The 18,965-nt window shown below is 44.0% G+C and overlaps 1 protein-coding gene across 1 annotated transcript in view; it reads left to right on the top strand.

The window, feature by feature from the left end:
• Positions 1-18,965, top strand: part of col6a3 (collagen, type VI, alpha 3) — a 30,235-nt gene that overhangs the window by 4,426 nt on the left and 6,844 nt on the right. Inside the window, 34 exon segments of the mRNA XM_038308669.1 lie at positions 729-1,325; positions 2,186-2,815; positions 2,930-3,535; positions 4,808-5,413; positions 5,552-5,880; positions 5,965-6,043; positions 6,159-6,301; positions 6,386-6,478; positions 6,555-6,608; positions 6,693-6,764; positions 6,855-6,881; positions 6,955-6,999; positions 7,091-7,144; positions 7,242-7,304; positions 10,283-10,348; positions 10,438-10,491; positions 10,572-10,607; positions 10,683-10,745; positions 10,975-11,037; positions 11,123-11,185; positions 11,385-11,447; positions 12,247-12,297; positions 12,423-12,458; positions 12,542-12,604; positions 12,709-12,771; positions 12,996-13,028; positions 13,118-13,154; positions 13,243-13,254; positions 13,356-13,849; positions 13,948-14,050; positions 16,254-16,955; positions 17,031-17,121; positions 17,197-17,252; positions 18,568-18,828. Coding sequence (XP_038164597.1) covers positions 729-1,325; positions 2,186-2,815; positions 2,930-3,535; positions 4,808-5,413; positions 5,552-5,880; positions 5,965-6,043; positions 6,159-6,301; positions 6,386-6,478; positions 6,555-6,608; positions 6,693-6,764; positions 6,855-6,881; positions 6,955-6,999; positions 7,091-7,144; positions 7,242-7,304; positions 10,283-10,348; positions 10,438-10,491; positions 10,572-10,607; positions 10,683-10,745; positions 10,975-11,037; positions 11,123-11,185; positions 11,385-11,447; positions 12,247-12,297; positions 12,423-12,458; positions 12,542-12,604; positions 12,709-12,771; positions 12,996-13,028; positions 13,118-13,154; positions 13,243-13,254; positions 13,356-13,849; positions 13,948-14,050; positions 16,254-16,955; positions 17,031-17,121; positions 17,197-17,252; positions 18,568-18,828 — 5,808 coding nt within the window.

The following is an 18,965-nucleotide window of genomic DNA, read 5'->3' as shown; positions in this document are numbered from 1 at the left end:
TATCAAACATATACATTTGGTGTCCAAAGCAGTTGCCTGCTAAAATCAAACATATGTAGGGATGGAAATGAAGGGGAATATTTGTTTAGTCTCCAACTTTGCAATTGGAAGCAGAGGCCTTTACTGCAGATAATTACAAAGTCTATCACAGAAACCCTTATATGCTATGCACATATCAACATTTGCTTACTTCCCCTCTTTTGAGCAGGAACTTTGCTTCTTTATTAAGACTGATATTAATGATGGCCATATCTGCTATAGAAAAGCAATGTGATTGTTATTTTGTGTTGTGTTGTTGAGTGCAGCAGTACAGTTTTATTGAAATGACGAAGCCAGGATAGAAAGATTAATTATTTCTACAGTGGAAGTTTCTTTCCTGTTTTTGTGGTCAGGAATCTAGGATGTTCCTTTCACACTGTACTCAAACTCCATCAAGGTTTTTCTTACAAGTAAAAATAGCCAAATGTTTTATTGTTGACCAGAGTTTCTTTCATTGGCACAATAATTCAACTGGGCATCTTTCAGCTGCTGACATGAATAGATGCATTAGAAGAAAAAGATTGTGAGCACCCAACCTCTATTAAAAGCCAGATTGACTGTAATCTGGCTACATATAGACCTGGGTCAAGCCCATACCAATGAAACCAGTTCTACTGCTCTATAGGCTGTTAAGGTCATTTTGAATGTGGATTATGACATTGTCCTTTTATTTATTTGTCTTTCTGAAGGCCCTCGGAGAGACATTGTTTTTCTTGTTGATGGATCCGATAGTGTTGGACGAGAATTCGCCATCATCCAAGAGTTCATCCGTAGGTTGGTGGAGAGCCTTGATGTGGGAGAAAACAAAGTCCGAATTGGTGTGGTCCAGTATGGTGACTCTTCCCAGGCTGACATGTATCTCAATACATACAACACAAAAGAAGGTGTACTGAACAGCATCAGGGAAATGAGACAGCTTGGAGGAAGACAGCGTAACCTGGGCCAAGCCCTGAAGTTTCTCAGGAACAGTGTTATGATACCAGCACAAGGAAGCAGGAAGCAAGAAGGTGTACCACAGTTTGCCGTTGTTGTGTCCAGCAGGCCTTCAACAGATAATGTCAGGCTTGAAGCCACTTCTCTCAAAACATCTGGAGTTATCCCATTAAGCATTGGTACCAGGGAGATCGACCCCACAGAGCTACGTATGGTGTCATACATCCCAAGATATTCTTTCACTGTTGATGACCTCCCTGGTCTGTACACAGCTGAAGAAAGCGTCCGTGAAACACTAACAACGTTATCAGATGAAGAGATTGCAGCATTGAGGCCTGAAATCCCAACTGAAGGTAATTTATCCAAAATGTTATCTTCTGCAAAGCTCTGTGTAGGTATTCACCTATAAACTTGCTATATATAAAAAAGATTACCAACATACTTTTTAAAAACGATTAGAACATCCTTAAGTGCTTTTATATTACTGCTAAAACATCCCCAGATAGTATAGCAAGTTCTGAGCCCATCAATGTATTCAAGAATGGGTGGCTGACCAGTAACAGGGTGAGAATCACATCTTAGAGTTGGGACCAACTCAGCCTACTACCTTCATTTTGATTGAGCAGCTATTTCACTTCAAAAGCAGAACCTTTTACTTAATAGGTGAAGAGTCAGCAGGGATATATCATGAACCTGTAATGTGTGCAGCTTTATGGTGATTAAGCATCAACATTACCTTCTGTGGTTAAGTGGTTTTGGGCAGCTTAGATACAAAGTTAAAGACTTTCCAGTTTAAACCAGTGTCTAGAGTTTAAACCTACAGTGCTAAATGTCCGTAGCCAGAGGTGTTTATTCTAAATGTGTTTCCTGTTTCTGACTTGGAAACAGCAAACAGTGCAGATAGTAATATGAAAACATTACAAAAGGTTTTGTTAACTAAAATCTGGCAAAAGATTACTGTTAATGAAACATAGATATTTAGAGTCAGTGCAGAGAATCATTTGGAAACAAATCATGCAGGAAGTTTAATTATTTCACTGTGCTAACTGTGAGCTTAGACTCCACAAATGCAACAGTAATACTTTCAAGGCATTTGCCTCCCCACTGATCAACATATTAGGAGATTTGTGTTTCTACATGTTGTCTTCTCTATTGTTGTCCTTAATTATGTGATCATTCATCTCAACAAAATTCTCTGATTGTATTTTAACAGTAGTGCCACCACCACCACCACCATCACCACGGGGAGACGGGGATAAAAGAGACGTTGTATTTCTCATCGATGGTAGTATCGCAACACGTAGTGAATTTCCATCCGTTCGTGAAATGATAAGAAGAGTTGTGAGCCAGCTGGATGTAGGACTTGATAGGGTCAGAGTTTCAGTGGTGCAGTACAGCGATGATACGAAACTAGAATTCCTTCTTAATGAGTACTCCACCAAAAGGGAAGTGGACCAGGCTGTGTCAAGGCTCAGAAGCATGGCTGGAAGTCGTCTGAACACGGGGCGTGCCCTTGAGTGGGTTGCCAGGAACATCTACCAGAGATCTGCTGGAAGTCGTGTTGAGGAAGGTGTGCCTCAGTTCCTCATTCTGGTTACAGGCGGGAAGTCTTCAGATGACGTATCCACACATGCTAACCAGCTTAAGAGAAATCTGGTTGCACCTGTTGCCATCGGTTCAAGAAATGCAGATTTAGATGAGCTGCGACAGATTTCCCTAAGGCCAGAGCTTGTGTACTCTGTTGACAGTTTCCAACAACTACCAAGAGTGGAACCCCAGCTCATTAATTCTGTCCGAACAATAACCACCACTGACATCACAAGAGGTGTTCCAGTACAAGAAGGTAAGAGACATTTTTATAAAATGTAGTAACGGAACATAAGGTGTATTTGATTAATAGGTACGTACTAGAACAATTTTTGATTGTACTATTTTAATATCTCTGTTAATATTTCAGAGCTACTGGATATTGGGAAGAAGGATATAATTTTCCTTGTTGATGGTTCAGACAGCACAGGTCCTGATGGCATTGCCTATATTCGGGACTTTATCATCAGCATTGTCCAACAACTTGATGTGCAGCCTGAAAAAGTTCGCATTGCTGTTGTCCAGTATTCAGACAGAACCCAAACAGAGTTCTCCCTTCGGACACACAACAGCAAGCAAGATGTGTTGTCTGCTATCAAACGCCTTCGTCAGCTTGGTAGACGTTCCTCAAACCTGGCCAGTGCCATTGATTATGTCTTGGAGAGGGAAGTAAAACCATCAGCTGGCGTTCGTCTATCAGAGGCCTCCCAGCATCTTGTGGTTCTCACAGGTGAAAAGTCCAGCCAGTCAGTTTCTCTCTTTGGACCTCTGTTGAAGAAAAGACGAGTGAACTGCATTGGAGTTGGGACTATGAATGCTGACAGGAGTCAACTTGGTGAAATTGCCTCATCCTCAGAAGATGTTGTTACTGTACTGTCATTCCCAAATTTGCCAACTGCAAAAACAAAGGTTGTTTCCAGACTGACAGGGATGGCTGTGGTAGATGAACCAGACGACCCTGACACTGAATATAATAGTAAGTTATGTCGATTTCAGATAATGTGCCTTAATATGTTTATCTGAATATAATTGTTTGGTGGGGGGGGGAGTGGGGGTTACATGATTGTGTGCTATTTGAGACTTGTTTAAGTCTTGGGGTGGTGTCTATTTAGCGTAGCTAACATAAAATAAAAACAGGGCCTAAAATACTACATGCACAAATTCTCAAACATCAAGCCTAATTATCTCTAGCAGATGGAATTCCTCTTTATCTAAATGCATTGCAATTTGTTTTAATCAATTGTAGTATCCCTTGTTGTTTTGTTTGTCAGCAAATTCACAACACATGTCATCTGAGGGCACTTAACAGATACAATCAAAAGTTACTGTTTGAAAATGTTCAAAAGTGAACAGTCCAACACATTCTAGTATTCATACTTTGGACCTTGTGCTGACATATGACATTAAATGTGAAGAAATTACAGTGTTTTCTCCAAACCCTGTGCCCTCTAACCACTTTTAGTCATTTATCATGTTAATTTATCAAGTTAATGATGAATTTTCCTCATGCTCCAGGGTTACCTGTGGAGTACCAAAGCAATAATTCTAGGACCAAATCTCTTCACTCTAGTCTTTGCAGTCTTTAAAATAGAAGCTGATTAGTCAGTCACTTCATTTGGATGGGATTAAATTGATCTCAGATAGCAACATATAAATGATTAATAATACTGAAAATAAAAATAATAATAGTAAAAAGATGAAGCCATCTTAGAGAAAATAGAAAGGCCATCACAGAGTATTGAGGTTTCAGCTTCCAAGTATTTACAGTTCAGTCATGGAACTCATTCCGGAGAAATATAAGCCCTCCCATCATCATTAAAAAGACCAATCACACAACCCATACCACCTGTGGTTATTTGATTTGAATCTTACTTGGAATATACTGAGGAGGATTAACCTCAAACCTGTTCAGTTACATCAGCACTCCAACTACAAATTGCTCTGGTGGAGCCAACAGAATAACAAAGACTCCTGGACAGCTGTGGAGACATCTTCAAAAAGCTTAGTGAAAGTCCAATTGCCTTCCAATTTTACTAGTTAACAGATGACTGAGAATTTACACAGGCAACCCACAAGTTTAATATTATCATTCTGTTTTTTTGAGTCCAAATAGGCAGAAATTCAAAAGACAGCAACAAAGATGCTGATGCAATCTCTGCTTTGTCTAATTTTCCAGTTGTGGTGTAAGTTTTTTTTAGTTCTTACACAGTTTTGTTATAGTAAAATTATTTTCCTTGTTTTTTCGAAGATGTGCCAGGACCCAAAAAGGCTGATATAGTGTTCCTAATGGATGGATCCATCAACCTTGGCCTAGAAAACTTCAAGATAGTTAGGGACTTTATTATGACTTTGGTTGATTCATTCTTCGGTGAAACAGACGACCTACGAATTGCACTCGCACAGTATTCCACGGATGTAACTGATGCCTTCTACTTCAACACCTTCAAGGACAGGGAGGAAGTTGTGGAGGCCATTGGCAGCATAGAATACAAAGGTGGACGTAGAATCAATACTGGTGCAGCCATTCGCCATGTTCAGGATATCCATTTCACCAGGCAGAAAGGCAGTAGGATGGATGAAGGCATCCCTCAGATCCTCATGCTCATCACTGGAGGTCGCTCAAGTGATGATGGGAAGACAGCAGCACTGGGTCTGAAAAGCAAAGGTGTGAAAGTCTTTGCTTTAGGGACTGGAGACATTCAAGAGGAGCTGGAGAACATGGCAAGTCGAACTTCCACCACGTTCCGAGGACAGGACTTCGAGGACTTATCACAGCTCCTGGAGCAAATCCTGCAGACATTAGATGATGAAGTCAAGGGGGATGGTTGTACTGATTCCCAAACACTGGTAACAGGTAAGACAATTCGTTTTGATCATTATTAACATTACAGCTGAAATTGTTCATCTGAAATGTGTGTTAAATTTTAGAGTTATGTTTTTAATAATCTGTGGTTTTTCAGAATGTCTTGATAACAAAAATGCTGTTTTACAGCTTGCGATGTTGAGGTGTTAGTCGGCTTCGATGTGTCTGGCCAGAACATCTTCAGAACTCAAAACAACCTTCAGAAAAAGATGGAAGCCATTCTGCAAAGAATTTCAAAAATGGCACCAATCAGTTGCTCGGGAGGCCAGAGTCCATCCATCCAAGTCGGTATGCTGGCCATGGATTCTGCCTCTGAGCCTGTCCAGATCGACTTTACAGACAATCCAAATGAGCTGTTTGAGGCCTTCAGAGGTCTGCAGAGTCGGGGCCCCTTCGTCCTCAACGCTCAGACCATCGTCGCCTATAAGAACCGGTTCAGACAGGGTAGCAACATAAAGGTTGGTCATTCAAACAGCTGAAGAGTACTTGCAGAAATGCTAAACAGTCACAAACTGCTCTTTGTTTCGACTCTCAAACTAAAGGTAATCATTCATCTGACTGACGGCCTTGATGCTCCATACTCTGAAGTAAAAAGACAAGTTGAAGAGCTTCGTCAGTCAGGTACAAAGATCTAACAGGGAAAACTTCACTACCTTCAAGCATCTTTTATGTCTCTGCAATATCAAATTCAGAAGTTTATATATCTGAGTAAAGTTGATTCTCAACATCTGCATAGTTAACAGCTTCATCGTGGTTGGGCTGGAACGAGCAGAACGGTTTGAGGAGGCTTTACTTTTGGAATACGGTCGTGGCTTTAGGTACACAAGACCCCTAAGACTCAATGTCATGGACCTAGACTATGAGCTTTTGGAGGAACTGGTGGGTACAGATACAAATCGAACATCTTTTTTGAGGATTAATCATTCTTGAAACACTTAAGGAATACCTTATTTTTCTTGTTAGGACAACATTGCGGAGCGTGAATGCTGTGGAGTTCCATGTAAATGTACTGGGAACAGGGGAGATCGAGGGGCAGTTGGGATGCCAGGGATTAAGGTACCATTTATTGAACATATATATTTTTTTCTAGGCACCACAGGAAAACTGATATTTTCATTGATCTGTCCTTTAGGGTAGTCCAGGATTCCCAGGGAGCCAAGGACATCCTGGAGACGAGGGTGGACCAGTGAGTCCGAACGCCTAGCACAGCCATGAAGGATCTTTTCCATTTTTTTTTCTGCTTTACGGCATTTATTTTATGTGATTACAGGGAGAAAGAGGTCCACCTGGTGTTAATGGGACTCAGGGTTTCCAGGGATGTCCTGGACAGAGAGGAGTCAAGGTAACATTTATTTATATATTGACATAGTTTTGATCTGTAAAGCTAAAGTAAAACAATAACATCATTTCTAATTACATATTTTCTTTTTAGGGCTCTCGTGGCCTCTCTGGAGAAAAGGTGAGTGTAGTTTTAATGAACAATAATTAACATGTCATGTTATATCTTGCTTAAACTGCTAGTGCTTTTTTAGGGTGAAATGGGAGAAATTGGACTTGATGGCATTAACGGGGAAGAAGTAAGTTTTTCTTATATATTGAAAATAGAAAATCATGTTTTCATTTTACTCTGTTATTTTGATCTAACTGGCTTTTTTAACATCCTCGCAGGGGCTAAGTGGAATCGCTGGGCCTCCGGGTGACAGAGGAAACCCTGGAGGGAGAGTAAGAAACTTTAATCACTTAAAGCGTTTTCTACAGATTAGTTTTTTAAAAATGTATTAAAAAGAAATGCCTTGGCCTTGTGTCTGTCTGTTTATAGGGTCCCAAAGGAGCGAAAGGAAAAACAGGCGACATAGGTCAAAGGGGAATCAGAGGTGACCCTGTACGTATTAAAAGTTGAATTGGTCCTCTCAGCTTTGTGTACTTAAACCATGATTGCAATTTGGCATTAAGGAGGCTCAATTGTTAGCGTTGTTGATCCTATGCTAGAAGTATGCGGGCTATTTCAGTTTTTACTCACAGCCTAAACAATGCATGTTTGGTTAGTTAGCAACTTCCTAAAGCTATTAATTGTAAGTCTTATTAATCTAATTTGTACATGTATTTGAAGTCATCAACAATAAAGACTCTCTTTTAGTAAATGGCCTGATATTATAGAGCCTATAGGGACTCCAAAGCACTTTAAACTGAATTCAATCATTCACACTGTCACACAGTGGTGACAGTGAGGTAACCTGTAGCTACAGCTTTCAACCTTTGGACACATCAGTAGGAAATTGTGATAAAGTGTCTTTCCCAAGAACACAATGGCTGAGCAGAAGGTGGTGGAGGAAAAGATTCTGCACATGGATGGATGGATGGATGGATGGATGGATGGATGGATGGATGGAAGAATGATGGATGGATGGATGGAAGAATGATGGATGGATGGATGGATGGAAGAATGATGGATGGATGGATGGAAGAATGATGGATGGATGGATGGATGGATGGATGGATGGATGGATGGAAGAATGATGGATGGATGGATGGATGGATGGATGGATGGATGGATGGATGGAAGAATGATGGATGGATGGATGGATGGATGGATGGATGGATGGATGGAAGAATGATGGATGGATGGATGGATGGAAGAATGATGGATGGATGGATGGATGGATGGATGGATGGATGGACGAATGATGGATGGATGGATGGATGGATGGATGGATGGATGGATGGATGGAAGAATGATGGATGGATGGATGGATGGATGGAAGAATGATGGATGGATGGATGGATGATGGATGGATGGATGGAAGAATGATGGAAGGATGGATAATGGATGGATGGATGGATGGAAGAATGATGGATGGATGGATGGATGATGGATGGATGGATGGATGGATGGATGGAAGAATGATGGATGGATGGATGGATGATGGATGGATGGATGGATGGATGATGGATGGATGGATGGATGGAAGAATGATGGATGGATGGATGGATGGATGATGGATGGATGGATGGATGGATGGATGGATGGATGATGGATGGATGGATGGATGGATGGATGGATTATGGATGGATGGATGGATGGAAGAATGATGGAAGGATGGATAATGGATGGATGGATGGATGGATGGATGATGGATGGATGGATGGATGGATGGAAGAATGATGGAAGGATGGATAATGGATGGATGGATGGATGGATGGAAGAATGATGGATGGATGGATAATGGATGGATGGATGGATGGAAGAATGATGGAAGGATGGATAATGGATGGAAAGATGGATGGATGGATGGAAGAATGATGGAAGGATGGATAATGGATGGATGGATGGATGGATGGATGGATGGATGGATGGATGGATGGATGGAAGAATGATGGATGGATGGATGGAAGAATGATGGATGGATGGATGGAAGAATGATGGATGGATGGATGGATGGATGGAAGAATGAGGGATGGATGGAAGAATGATGGATGGATGGATGGATGATGGAAGAATGATGGATGGATGGATGGATGGATGGAAGAATGATGGATGGATGGATGGATGGATGGATGGATGGATGGATGGATGGATGGATGGAAGAATGATGGATGGATGGATGGATGGATGGAAGAATGATGGATGGATGGATGGATGGAAGAATGATGGATGGATGGATGGAAGAATGATGGATGGATGGATGGATGGATGGATGGATGGATGGAAGAATGATGGATGGATGGATGGATGGATGGATGGATGGATGGAAGAATGATGGATGGATGGATGTATGGATGGATGGAAGAATGATGGATGGATGGATGGATGGATGGATGGATGATGGATGGATGGATGGATGGAAGAATGATGGATGGATGGACAATGGATGGATGGATGGATGGATGGATGATGGATGGATGGATGGATGGATGGATGGATGGATGGAAGAATGATGGAAGGATGGATAATGGATGGATGGATGGATGGATGGAAGAATGATGGAAGGATGGATAATGGATGGATGGATGGATGGATGGAAGAATGATGGAAGGATGGATAATGGATGGATGGATGGATGGATGGAAGAATGATGGAAGGATGGACAATGGATGGATGGATGGATGGATGGATGGATGGATGGATGGATGGATGGATGGATGGATGGAAGAATGATGGATGGATGGATAATGGATGGATGGATGGATGGATGGATAATGGATGGATGGATGGATGGATGGATGGATGGAAGAATGATGGAAGGATGGATAATGGATGGATGGATGGATGGATGGAGGGAAGAATGATGGATGGATGGATAATGGATGGATGGATGGATGGATGGAGGGAAGAATGATGGAAGGATGGATAATGGATGGATGGATGGATGGATGGAGGGAAGAATGATGGATGGATGGATAATGGATGGATGGATGGATGGATGGAGGGAAGAATGATGGAAGGATGGATAATGGATGGATGGATGGATGGATGGAGGGAAGAATGATGGATGGATGGAAGAATGATGGATGGATGGATGGATGGATGGATGGATGGATGGATGGATCCCTTTGATGCTACCTGAATGAATCTCCAAAACCAAGAGGCTCTCAGTGGGCTGAAGGTGAACCATGGGCAGAGCGAAGTTCTTCCTACAGTCTCTCACTTCTTCAGACCTTCTTCAGTCCAAAGCTCCATGTTCGTTAGAACGGAGGGCAGGAAGGGAAGAGCTGGGAGATACTCGGCTTGCTTCCAGATTGGTCTCCTCATTAAGTTTTGCAACCAAGTCTCCAAACTTGTGTTTAGTTTTAGTCTTGTTTAGTCATCAAACTGCGTCATCCAGCTTTTCCAGCTGACCTGGTTTATCTCTTTCACATCAGGGAACGAGGGGACAGGATAACGACACTCCAGGACCTAAGGGGGACCGTGGTGATGCTGGCCTGCCGGTATAGTCTCTCTCAGCTTTTTTCTGCTGTACAGGAAGTGTTAAACTTGGTTTATTATTGTGATTGGAATGTTGGTTATCTGATGACAGGGAGACCCTGGTTTAGACGGAGTGATAGGAGAACGGGGGGAAAATGGCAGACAGGTAAACAACTCTTGAAATCACTGAGCAATATTGGAGGCTTTAAATGAACCAAGGTGTGACTCTGTCCTTATCTTCCTTAGGGTCTGGATGGTAACAGAGGGCAACCGGGACCACCTGTAGGTCACTTTCTAGAGTTTGTTAATATTTGAATAACTTTCATAGTTAGCTAACATTCTGCTGCTTCCCTGAAGGGACGTCCCGGGTCAGCCGGAGCAAAAGGTCTGCCAGGACAGCAGGGCATCGCAGGATCAAGAGTGAGTTTGCTCTCTTCATTTCCATAACATTATCTGGATTAGAATTACAGAGATGGGGAAGCTTAGATATTCTGGATTTAATACTCCTAAAATTTCCTGCCAGCAGTTTGATGAGCTGCTTTCATTGGATTCCTACTGGCACATCTTTTTAGATAACGACATTCTTTAGTCATTAACAGAAATCATGAAAGAAAAATCAATCATTGAGACCAGCTTTGTCCTTCTGAAGGGTCGAGCTGGACCAATCGGTACTCCAGGACCTAAAGGGGAGGATGGGAATCCCGGTCCTAGAGTGAGTCCACCAAATGGATCTGCTGTTCTGTATCCGGGGTATCGTGCTAATCCTAAACCTCATCTGATGATGCTTGATTGTTCAGGGTCCTGGTGGTATCCCGGGTCCCGCCGGAGATACAGGAAGAAGAGGACCTCTTGGTCGCAAGGTAGAGAACCGGAGCGAGCTTGATGAGTGTCTGACTGTGAACGGGTCGGCTACGTAGCATGGATGGATATGCATGAGCCAACAGGGAGACGCTTGGTTCCGTTTCATTCAATCCGTAGAACCACATGATCCATCCTTTCCTGTTTCCTCTGAGATGTTTTCCTTATCCAGTGAATCTGCTTCTCATGGTCTCATTTTAGGGAGAACCGGGAGATCCAGGACCAGCTGGTGAGGGCGGTTCCATTGGACCCCATGGAGAACCAGTAAGAATAAACTCTTTTTCCATTAATTCCAGTTTATGACTCTCTTTGCTTAATTAACCCGTTATACCTCTGATTAATTATACTAATTCTACCCTAGCATGACATTCTCCTAAAACTTTATATATTTAGATCATTTCCATGAGATGAATGTTTTCTTTTTTTACTAACTTTGATCCTAAGATGGATCGGTCATATTAGGAAACAACTATAATACGTACTTTTCAGACAAATAAGCAAAAAAAATAAAGAGACTAAATTCTGTCAGTTTCCCCAACGTATATTTTTACATACTGGATATGTAAAAATATCCTAGATTAATGTTTTTCACTTTAAATAGTTAATCCTTTCAAGCTGAAGTCAGAAAATATGGAGATTTTATGGGTTTGTTCCCGTAGTGATCAGCATGTTTACATTACTACATAATAAATAAATATGGAATACATAAAATGATTTTTAAAGGTTTTACAGTTTTTTTCAGTGTCCTGTCTGGCGATGAGGCGATAAGAATAATTGTCTTGATGCCAAAAACGATAGCAACAGATTTGACTTTCACCAGTGGAGCAGTCCGGCTATCGCCACAGTGTTCCGCTTCCTTTATGCATTTAAATAGCTTTATGTTGTTGTTTTTTATAATCCATGCAGGGAGTCTGCTTTGTGTAGTTTTAACTTGCTCACATTAATTGTAACTGATTTCTTTGTTAATATAAATGTTAAATTTAAACCATCTTTAAATAAAAAATGTGACTGTTTGTCCCAGAAAACCAGCTGGTCACAGCATTTATGTCGTTTTTCCATTCAGGGTCCAGATGGTAGCGATGGTTTCGGTCCGAAGGGTGAGAAAGGAAGACAGGTGAGAGCAAAGGGCTGCATTTGCTCAGTAGAAATGGTTCAGGTGACCTTTAAGGTCAGTCAGTGAATAAATCAGGATGAAGACGATGCTATAAATCCTTTCCCACTGTGTGCGCTTCTTTAAAGGGAGGTACTGGTTTCCCAGGGAACCCCGGACCAAAGGTAGGCCACAGCTTTTCACTCCAGCTCAGATTTCATGTAAAGCGATGCTGCTGCATCTATCTGCCTGTTTTTCATGATTTCAGGGGGAAGCTGGAGACCCTGGAAAACTGGGTGGACCTGGAGCCCGAGGAAACCGCGGACAGAGAGTTTGTCTTTTTAGTCATTTCATTATATGCTACATAATTAATTTCTCTATGGAGTTACCAAATCTTTACAGCCGTGTTTAAGACTAAATGTCGACTCTTTCTAGGGAGTATCTGGGAAACCTGGACTGCCTGGACAGAAGGGAGAGGATGGGTATTCTGGACCCTACGTAAGCCTCCTAAAACCTTCAGCTTTATTCACATTCTCCAGGGCTGCTTGAACATGAAAAAAGCCCAGCTTTAGATGAGCTATAATGAGCTGCAGGGAGGGGAAGAAATGCTCCATGTTTTAAACTGCTTAGCCAGAGCAGAAGATGGAGCTAGCGGAGCTCTTAGACGGGGTATTAGTTAATTGTGTATGGGTCTGTTAACGAGCTTGTTTGTGCTTCTACAGGGACCCAAAGGACCAAGAGGACCAGGTGTTGTGGTACGTGTTCCTTACCTACGGAATAACCTTTTTCTGCATCTATTCTGTGTATATCTAGTTTCCTAAAAGTTGACTCTTCCTCCTTCCAGCAATGTGACCTAGTCCAGAAGATCAGAGATAACTGCCGTAAGTTTTCCTGACTTCAATATTATCGTTCACTCGGAGCACAAACCGATTCTTACAATGTTTTTATTGTTCTTTTTATCTTTATCAGCTTGCTGTTTTGGTGAGTATAAAAGTGTCTTTGCTTTGGATTAAAATGCTTCAGATCAGGCTGTGATCATGGCGGCAGGAAGTTAGACTAGGCCTCTCTGTGCGTGTTCTTAGGTAAGGAGGAATGTCCGGTCTACCCCACGGAGCTGGCTTTCGCCCTGGACGTCTCCCAGACTGTCGATCGCCAAGTTTTCAACAACATGCGAGACACTGCCGCCCTCCTTGTTAAAAACATCACCATCGCTGAGAGTAACTGTCCAAGAGGCGCTCGCGTTGCTCTGACACTGTACAGCAACGAGGTCATCACTGAGGTCCGGTTTGCCGACGCATTGAAGAAACGGTCGCTGGTGGATCGCATCGAGGGACTGCAAAAACCAAGATCCAACAAGGAAGCAAGTTTAGAAACAGCCATGACCTTTGTGGCCCAGAACACCTTCAAGAGAGTGCGCAGTGGTTTCCTTATGAGGAAAGTGGCCGTCTTCTTTGTTGGTCACCGGGTTAGGCAGACTCAGAGAATCACTAATGCCGCTCTTCGCCTTCACGATGCTGGGATAGCTACCTTGATCTTGGTGAACAGTGAGAACAGAGAGCTCAGCCGGGCTGTGCAGGTATGACCGACTGATGCAGCCTTTAACGGTTCTTTGAGACCAGCTTAACCTTCATTTTATATTTATCACCTCGTTTTATTATTCTCCCTGTAAAACAGGTGAACAATACAGCGCTGGCCCAGGTTATAGTTCTTCCTACCTCAGGAAGCTCCCAGTACAACTCAGCCTTCAAGAAGGTCCTGAACTGCCACGTCTGCTTCGGTAAGATGACCTAAAGCTGTTTCTACACATTTGTGTCAAACTACAGTAGCAGCAACCAAAATGGCCCCTACCAGTCAAAAGCCAGCTGAATGGCAACCTAAATATAGCCGAATGGTAGCTGACTGGCAGCCGGTCATGGAAAAAAGGATTCAACCCTTCACCCCAGTTAAATAAAAGGAAAATATCTTTGCAAAGAAAGAACAGTTCATCATACAGCCCTAATGGCAGCATTCTGCTCTGTTCTGCCTGAGCAGCGTTCGTTCCTCCTTACTTACAACAATGGAAAGCAGTCAGAGTCAAAACTAATTACAGACACTTTGGTTAAACAGTAACATGTTATGAATAAACCTGGAGAAAGAATCTGGTTTGTTATGGGAAAAAGCTATGTCTGGTCTACAAACACCATCCTGCAGAGAATGTTGTGGCCTTCAAGGTGAAACAGACTGAGTGAAAACTTTATAGTGAGTAAATAAGATAAATTAATATAGAAGAGAAATAAAAATTTTCTGCCAACACAGCCTAAATGCAGCCGAATGGCAGCCGAATGGTAGCTGAATGGTAGACAAATGGCAGCCGAACGGTAGCCGAATGGCAGCCGAACGGTAGACGAATGGCAGCCGAATGGCAGCCGAACGGTAGCCGAATGGCAGCCGAACGGTAGACGAATGGCAGCCGAATGGCAGCCGAACGGTAGCCGAATGGCAGCCGAACGGTAGACGAATGGCAGCCGAATGGCAGCCGAACGGTAGCCGAATGGCAGCCGAACGGTAGACGAATAGCAGCTGAATGGCAGCCAAGTGGCAGCCGAGTGGCAGCCGAACGGTAGCTGAATGGTAGACAAATGGCAACCAAATGGCAACCGAATGACAGCTGAATGGTAGCCGAATGGCAGCCGAACGGTAGCCGAATGGCAGCCGAACGGTAGCCGAATGGCAGCCGAATGGCAGCCGAACGGTAGCCGAATGGCAGCCGAACGGTAGACGAATGGCAGCCGAACGGTAGACGAATGGCAGCCGAATGGCAGCCGAACGGTAGACGAATGGCAGCCGAACGGTAGACGAATGGCAGCCGAATGGCAGCCGAACGGTAGACGAATAGCAGCTGAATGGCAGCCAAGTGGCAGCCGAGTGGTAGCTGAATGGTAGACAAATGGCAACCAAATGGCAACCGAATGACAGCTGAATGGTAGCCGAATGGCAGCCGAACGGTAGCCGAATGGCAGCCGAACGGTAGCCGAATGGCAGCCGAACGGCAGCCGAACGGTAGCCGAATGGCAGCCGAACGGTAGACGAATGGCAGCCGAACGGTAGACGAATGGCAGCCGAATGGCAGCCGAACGGTAGACGAATGGCAGCCGAATGGCAGCCGAACGGTAGCCGAATGGCAGCCGAACGGTAGACGAATGGCAGCCGAATGGCAGCCGAACGGTAGCCGAATGGCAGCCGAACGGTAGACGAATGGCAGCCGAATGGCAGCCGAACGGTAGACGAATGGCAGCCGAATGGCAGCCGAACGGTAGCCGAATGGCAGCCGAACGGTAGACGAATGGCAGCCGAATGGCAGCCGAACGGTAGACGAATAGCAGCTGAATGGCAGCCAAGTGGCAGCCGAGTGGCAGACGAATGACAGGAGATGATGCTTCTCTTTAGATATTAATGTCCTATCATGACAGAAAGAATATTTTAGATGTTTAAAAAAGGAATTGTAGGGGACTAGCCAAGGGTAATTCAAGGAAAGTCAAGAAACTTTGAATGGCTACGACTGTAATAAAGACATTAAAGCACTGAGAGAAAAATGATAATTATTGGGAGAACCACAGACTAGCATCTAAGCATTGGATATTTTACATAAAAAAAAAGCTCAAGCTGAAACGGTTTAGTTCTAGTTTTTATTGGGTTTAAAGTTTTTTTATGATTTGAAATTTTTTCCACTCAGGTTTTAAGATTTTGACTGAAATGTAGGCAGGTTCTATATGTAGACTACAGCTTAGGCTGGATGAGCTTCAACAGTTTGTTTCTGGAACGTCGCATAACTCCGTGCTCTGGTTTACCCCACGACTGTTTTCAGAAAAACAAAATCTCTTCCTTTGTTTGCAATTATATTATCATCATCATCATTTTGAAGATTTTTGATTGCTGTTAAAGCTTTGATTGTTGAATGTACCAGTGCTTTTGCATTAAGATCATCTTTGTTCTTTGTGTAGATTTCTGCTCTCCGGATCAAGTCTGTGACTTTATACCCCCAGCGACCAGCCGAGACCGGAGGTCGCTGACCTCTGATGTGGACATTGATATGGCGTTCGTCATTGACAGCTCTGAGACCACGTTCCCCTCCTTCTTCATTGAGATTAAACGATACATAGCTCACATCGTAGAAGCTCTCCACGTGACTTCGGATCCCATGACATCTGTTCATCATGCTAGAGTAGCTGTTGTCCAGCAAGCTCCTTATGCGTTTCTCCGCAACAGAACTGGTCTTCCCATTCACGTGGACGTTGGCTTGACCCAACACCGCTCTGCTCCAGACATCGTCAGGTTCCTGCTGGAGAAGACGGAGCAGCTGGAGGGCGGCCGTGCCCTCGCCTCGGCCATCGAGTCCACAGTGGAGCAGGTGTTTGAAAAAGCGCCGCTGCAGCGCGACAGGAAGGTGATTGTCCTCTTTGTGACCGGCAGCGTAGCGGAGGAAGAGGAGCAGCTGGTCCGCATTGCCAGTGAGATCAAATGCAGAGGATTCTTCCTGGTGATTTTTGGCGTGGGTAAAGCGCTGGGTCCCAGAGACGCTTACGTTCTGTCCCGCATGGCGAGCGAACCTTCAGATGTCTTCTTCAAACGCCTCGACCTCATTTCTGACTTCTATGACAAACACATCCAGACGTTTGGGCAGCTGTTTGCAAAGTACATCAGCTGTAAGTCAGACGCTGATTTCATTCTTCTCCACAATCACTGGAAGTACCTTCATCCTTTGTTTCTCTGCCTCTTAGTTGAAAACCGTCCTGAACTGTCCAAGAACTGTGCGTGGGTGCAGAGTGACCAGCCCCTGAAAAGCCCCCTCCCACCAGCTCCCCATCAGGAGTAAGATCGCTCCCTCTTTCTCTTCATGTGTTCATAACCAGTCTGTTTTCATTGCTGTTTTATTTGCTTTACCAGGAAACAACAGAAACACTATGAAACTAACCAGGCCGTTCATGACAAGAAGCTTCATGGTAAGATGTTCAGAAAGCAGCCAGATCTGGAGGTTAGAGCTCCAAGCTTCTACCAGCTGCTTCTACCAGTTCTATCCACTGGTTCTACCCCAGTCTGTCCTTCTGCTACATCTGCAACTCCTTGATCTCCCTGTCTGGATCTTATTAGTCAGGCTGAACTCTAATGCTACGTTCACACTGTGATTTCAGCATCAAAAATCCTGTGCTGCTTCTTTTCTGATGCTTGTCCACATTAGGGTCAGACGTCCAGTAAAGTGTCTCCAGATGCTTCCAGATGCTCCTGCTGCTCCCGTGTTCGATGCCAGAGAGCAGCTTTGCTATATTAGCTGTGATCAGCGGGTAGAAAGTAGTTAGAATCTATGTTGAAGTGAGAAAGTCCTCCTGAAAACATGGTCTGTGCAGTCAGTTCATCCAGATTACCATCCTGCCTTCAAAGATTATTTCTCTGTGGGAGCCGCTCAGACCCCCACATACCGGCGCTGCGCTGTCACTGGGAATCCCCAGCAGCAGCTGCCTCAGGCCCGCTCGCCTCTCCAGGGTTTTCCCCTCCTGTTGGTGGCGGCTGGAAGTAGATGTTAGCATTTTTCAGGTCTGTGCTACAAACTGCAGGCAGCAGGATAATAAAAGCCAACATATTCTGCCGGCAGGTTTCTACATTAGAAGTTAATTTAGGCGTTAATAAACTGTTTCAGAGGAGTGATCATAGCGCTCTGCATCAGCAGTGCTGCGTCTGACTCCCTGCCAGCTCCCAGATCAGCTCCTGGAGGACGTTTCTATGTGCCTTGATGAGCATCAACCATAGACTTTGCATGCAGACCGGCTGCTACTGATTCCTGAATCGCGTTAGGTGAGAATGCATTCTCAGCTTCTCTGGAATCTTAACGTTTTCAGTCTGGGTTTGGAAGAACTGTCCTGCTGCAGCTCACGCCTGGAAGCAGGTTTCCAGCATCTAGCTTATACAAACCTTCTGTCAGACGTTCAACCACAGAGATCCTGCGTCTGTCTTTCAGTCTCAACTGAAGGTAAATAGTTGATCCAGAAGAACTTCAGTTATTTCCTCTGGTGCGGTCAAACTGACATCACCGCGGACAGTCAGAGCGGCGTCTCCCTGGTAAACATCCTTCAGGCTGTGATGGGTTTGAACCTGGATGATTCCTGGGTTTGAGGCGGTTTAAAGTGATTATTCTTTGAAGTCTACCTTGGAACAGCCGTCTGAACTGACCATCTTGTTGTTTGGATGTGAGCAGAAAGTCCTGTTTAGGATTAGTGTGCTGAATGGACGAGAGTTTAAATCCTCTCTGTTTCCACCCTTCAGCTGCAGACGAGCTCCACGTCGCCAACGTCACGTCCAGCAGCTTCAGGTTACAGTGGAGCATCTTGGATCCCAAACTCTTGGTCTACTTTGAAGTGGTGGTGACTCGACTGACCGACCACGCCTTGGTTGTGAAGACCAACGTCTCCGGCACGGAGATAGCTCTGGACAACCTGGAAAGTTCTCAGACGTATCACGCTGTGGTCACGGCATACACAGCTGAGGGTCTCATTGTTTCCACCCGCAAGGGCATCGTTGAAACCAGTAAGTCCCCCCTCTGTCAGTGTTTGTGGGCGGAGCTTTGCGCCAATCCTTCCTGTTTTAGTGGCCATGATTTAAAAGCTGCTTTGGAAGACCAGTGATTAGGTCAGATGGTATTTTTTTCAAAGATTTGGGATCTT

This window comes from Cyprinodon tularosa, unplaced genomic scaffold (genome assembly GCF_016077235.1).
Source record: "Cyprinodon tularosa strain WSP-4 unplaced genomic scaffold, ASM1607723v1 ctg1170, whole genome shotgun sequence".
NCBI classification, from domain to species: Eukaryota; Metazoa; Chordata; class Actinopteri; order Cyprinodontiformes; family Cyprinodontidae; genus Cyprinodon; species Cyprinodon tularosa.
Note: the sequence above shows the minus strand (reverse complement) of the source record. Positions and strands in the feature narration are given on the sequence as shown.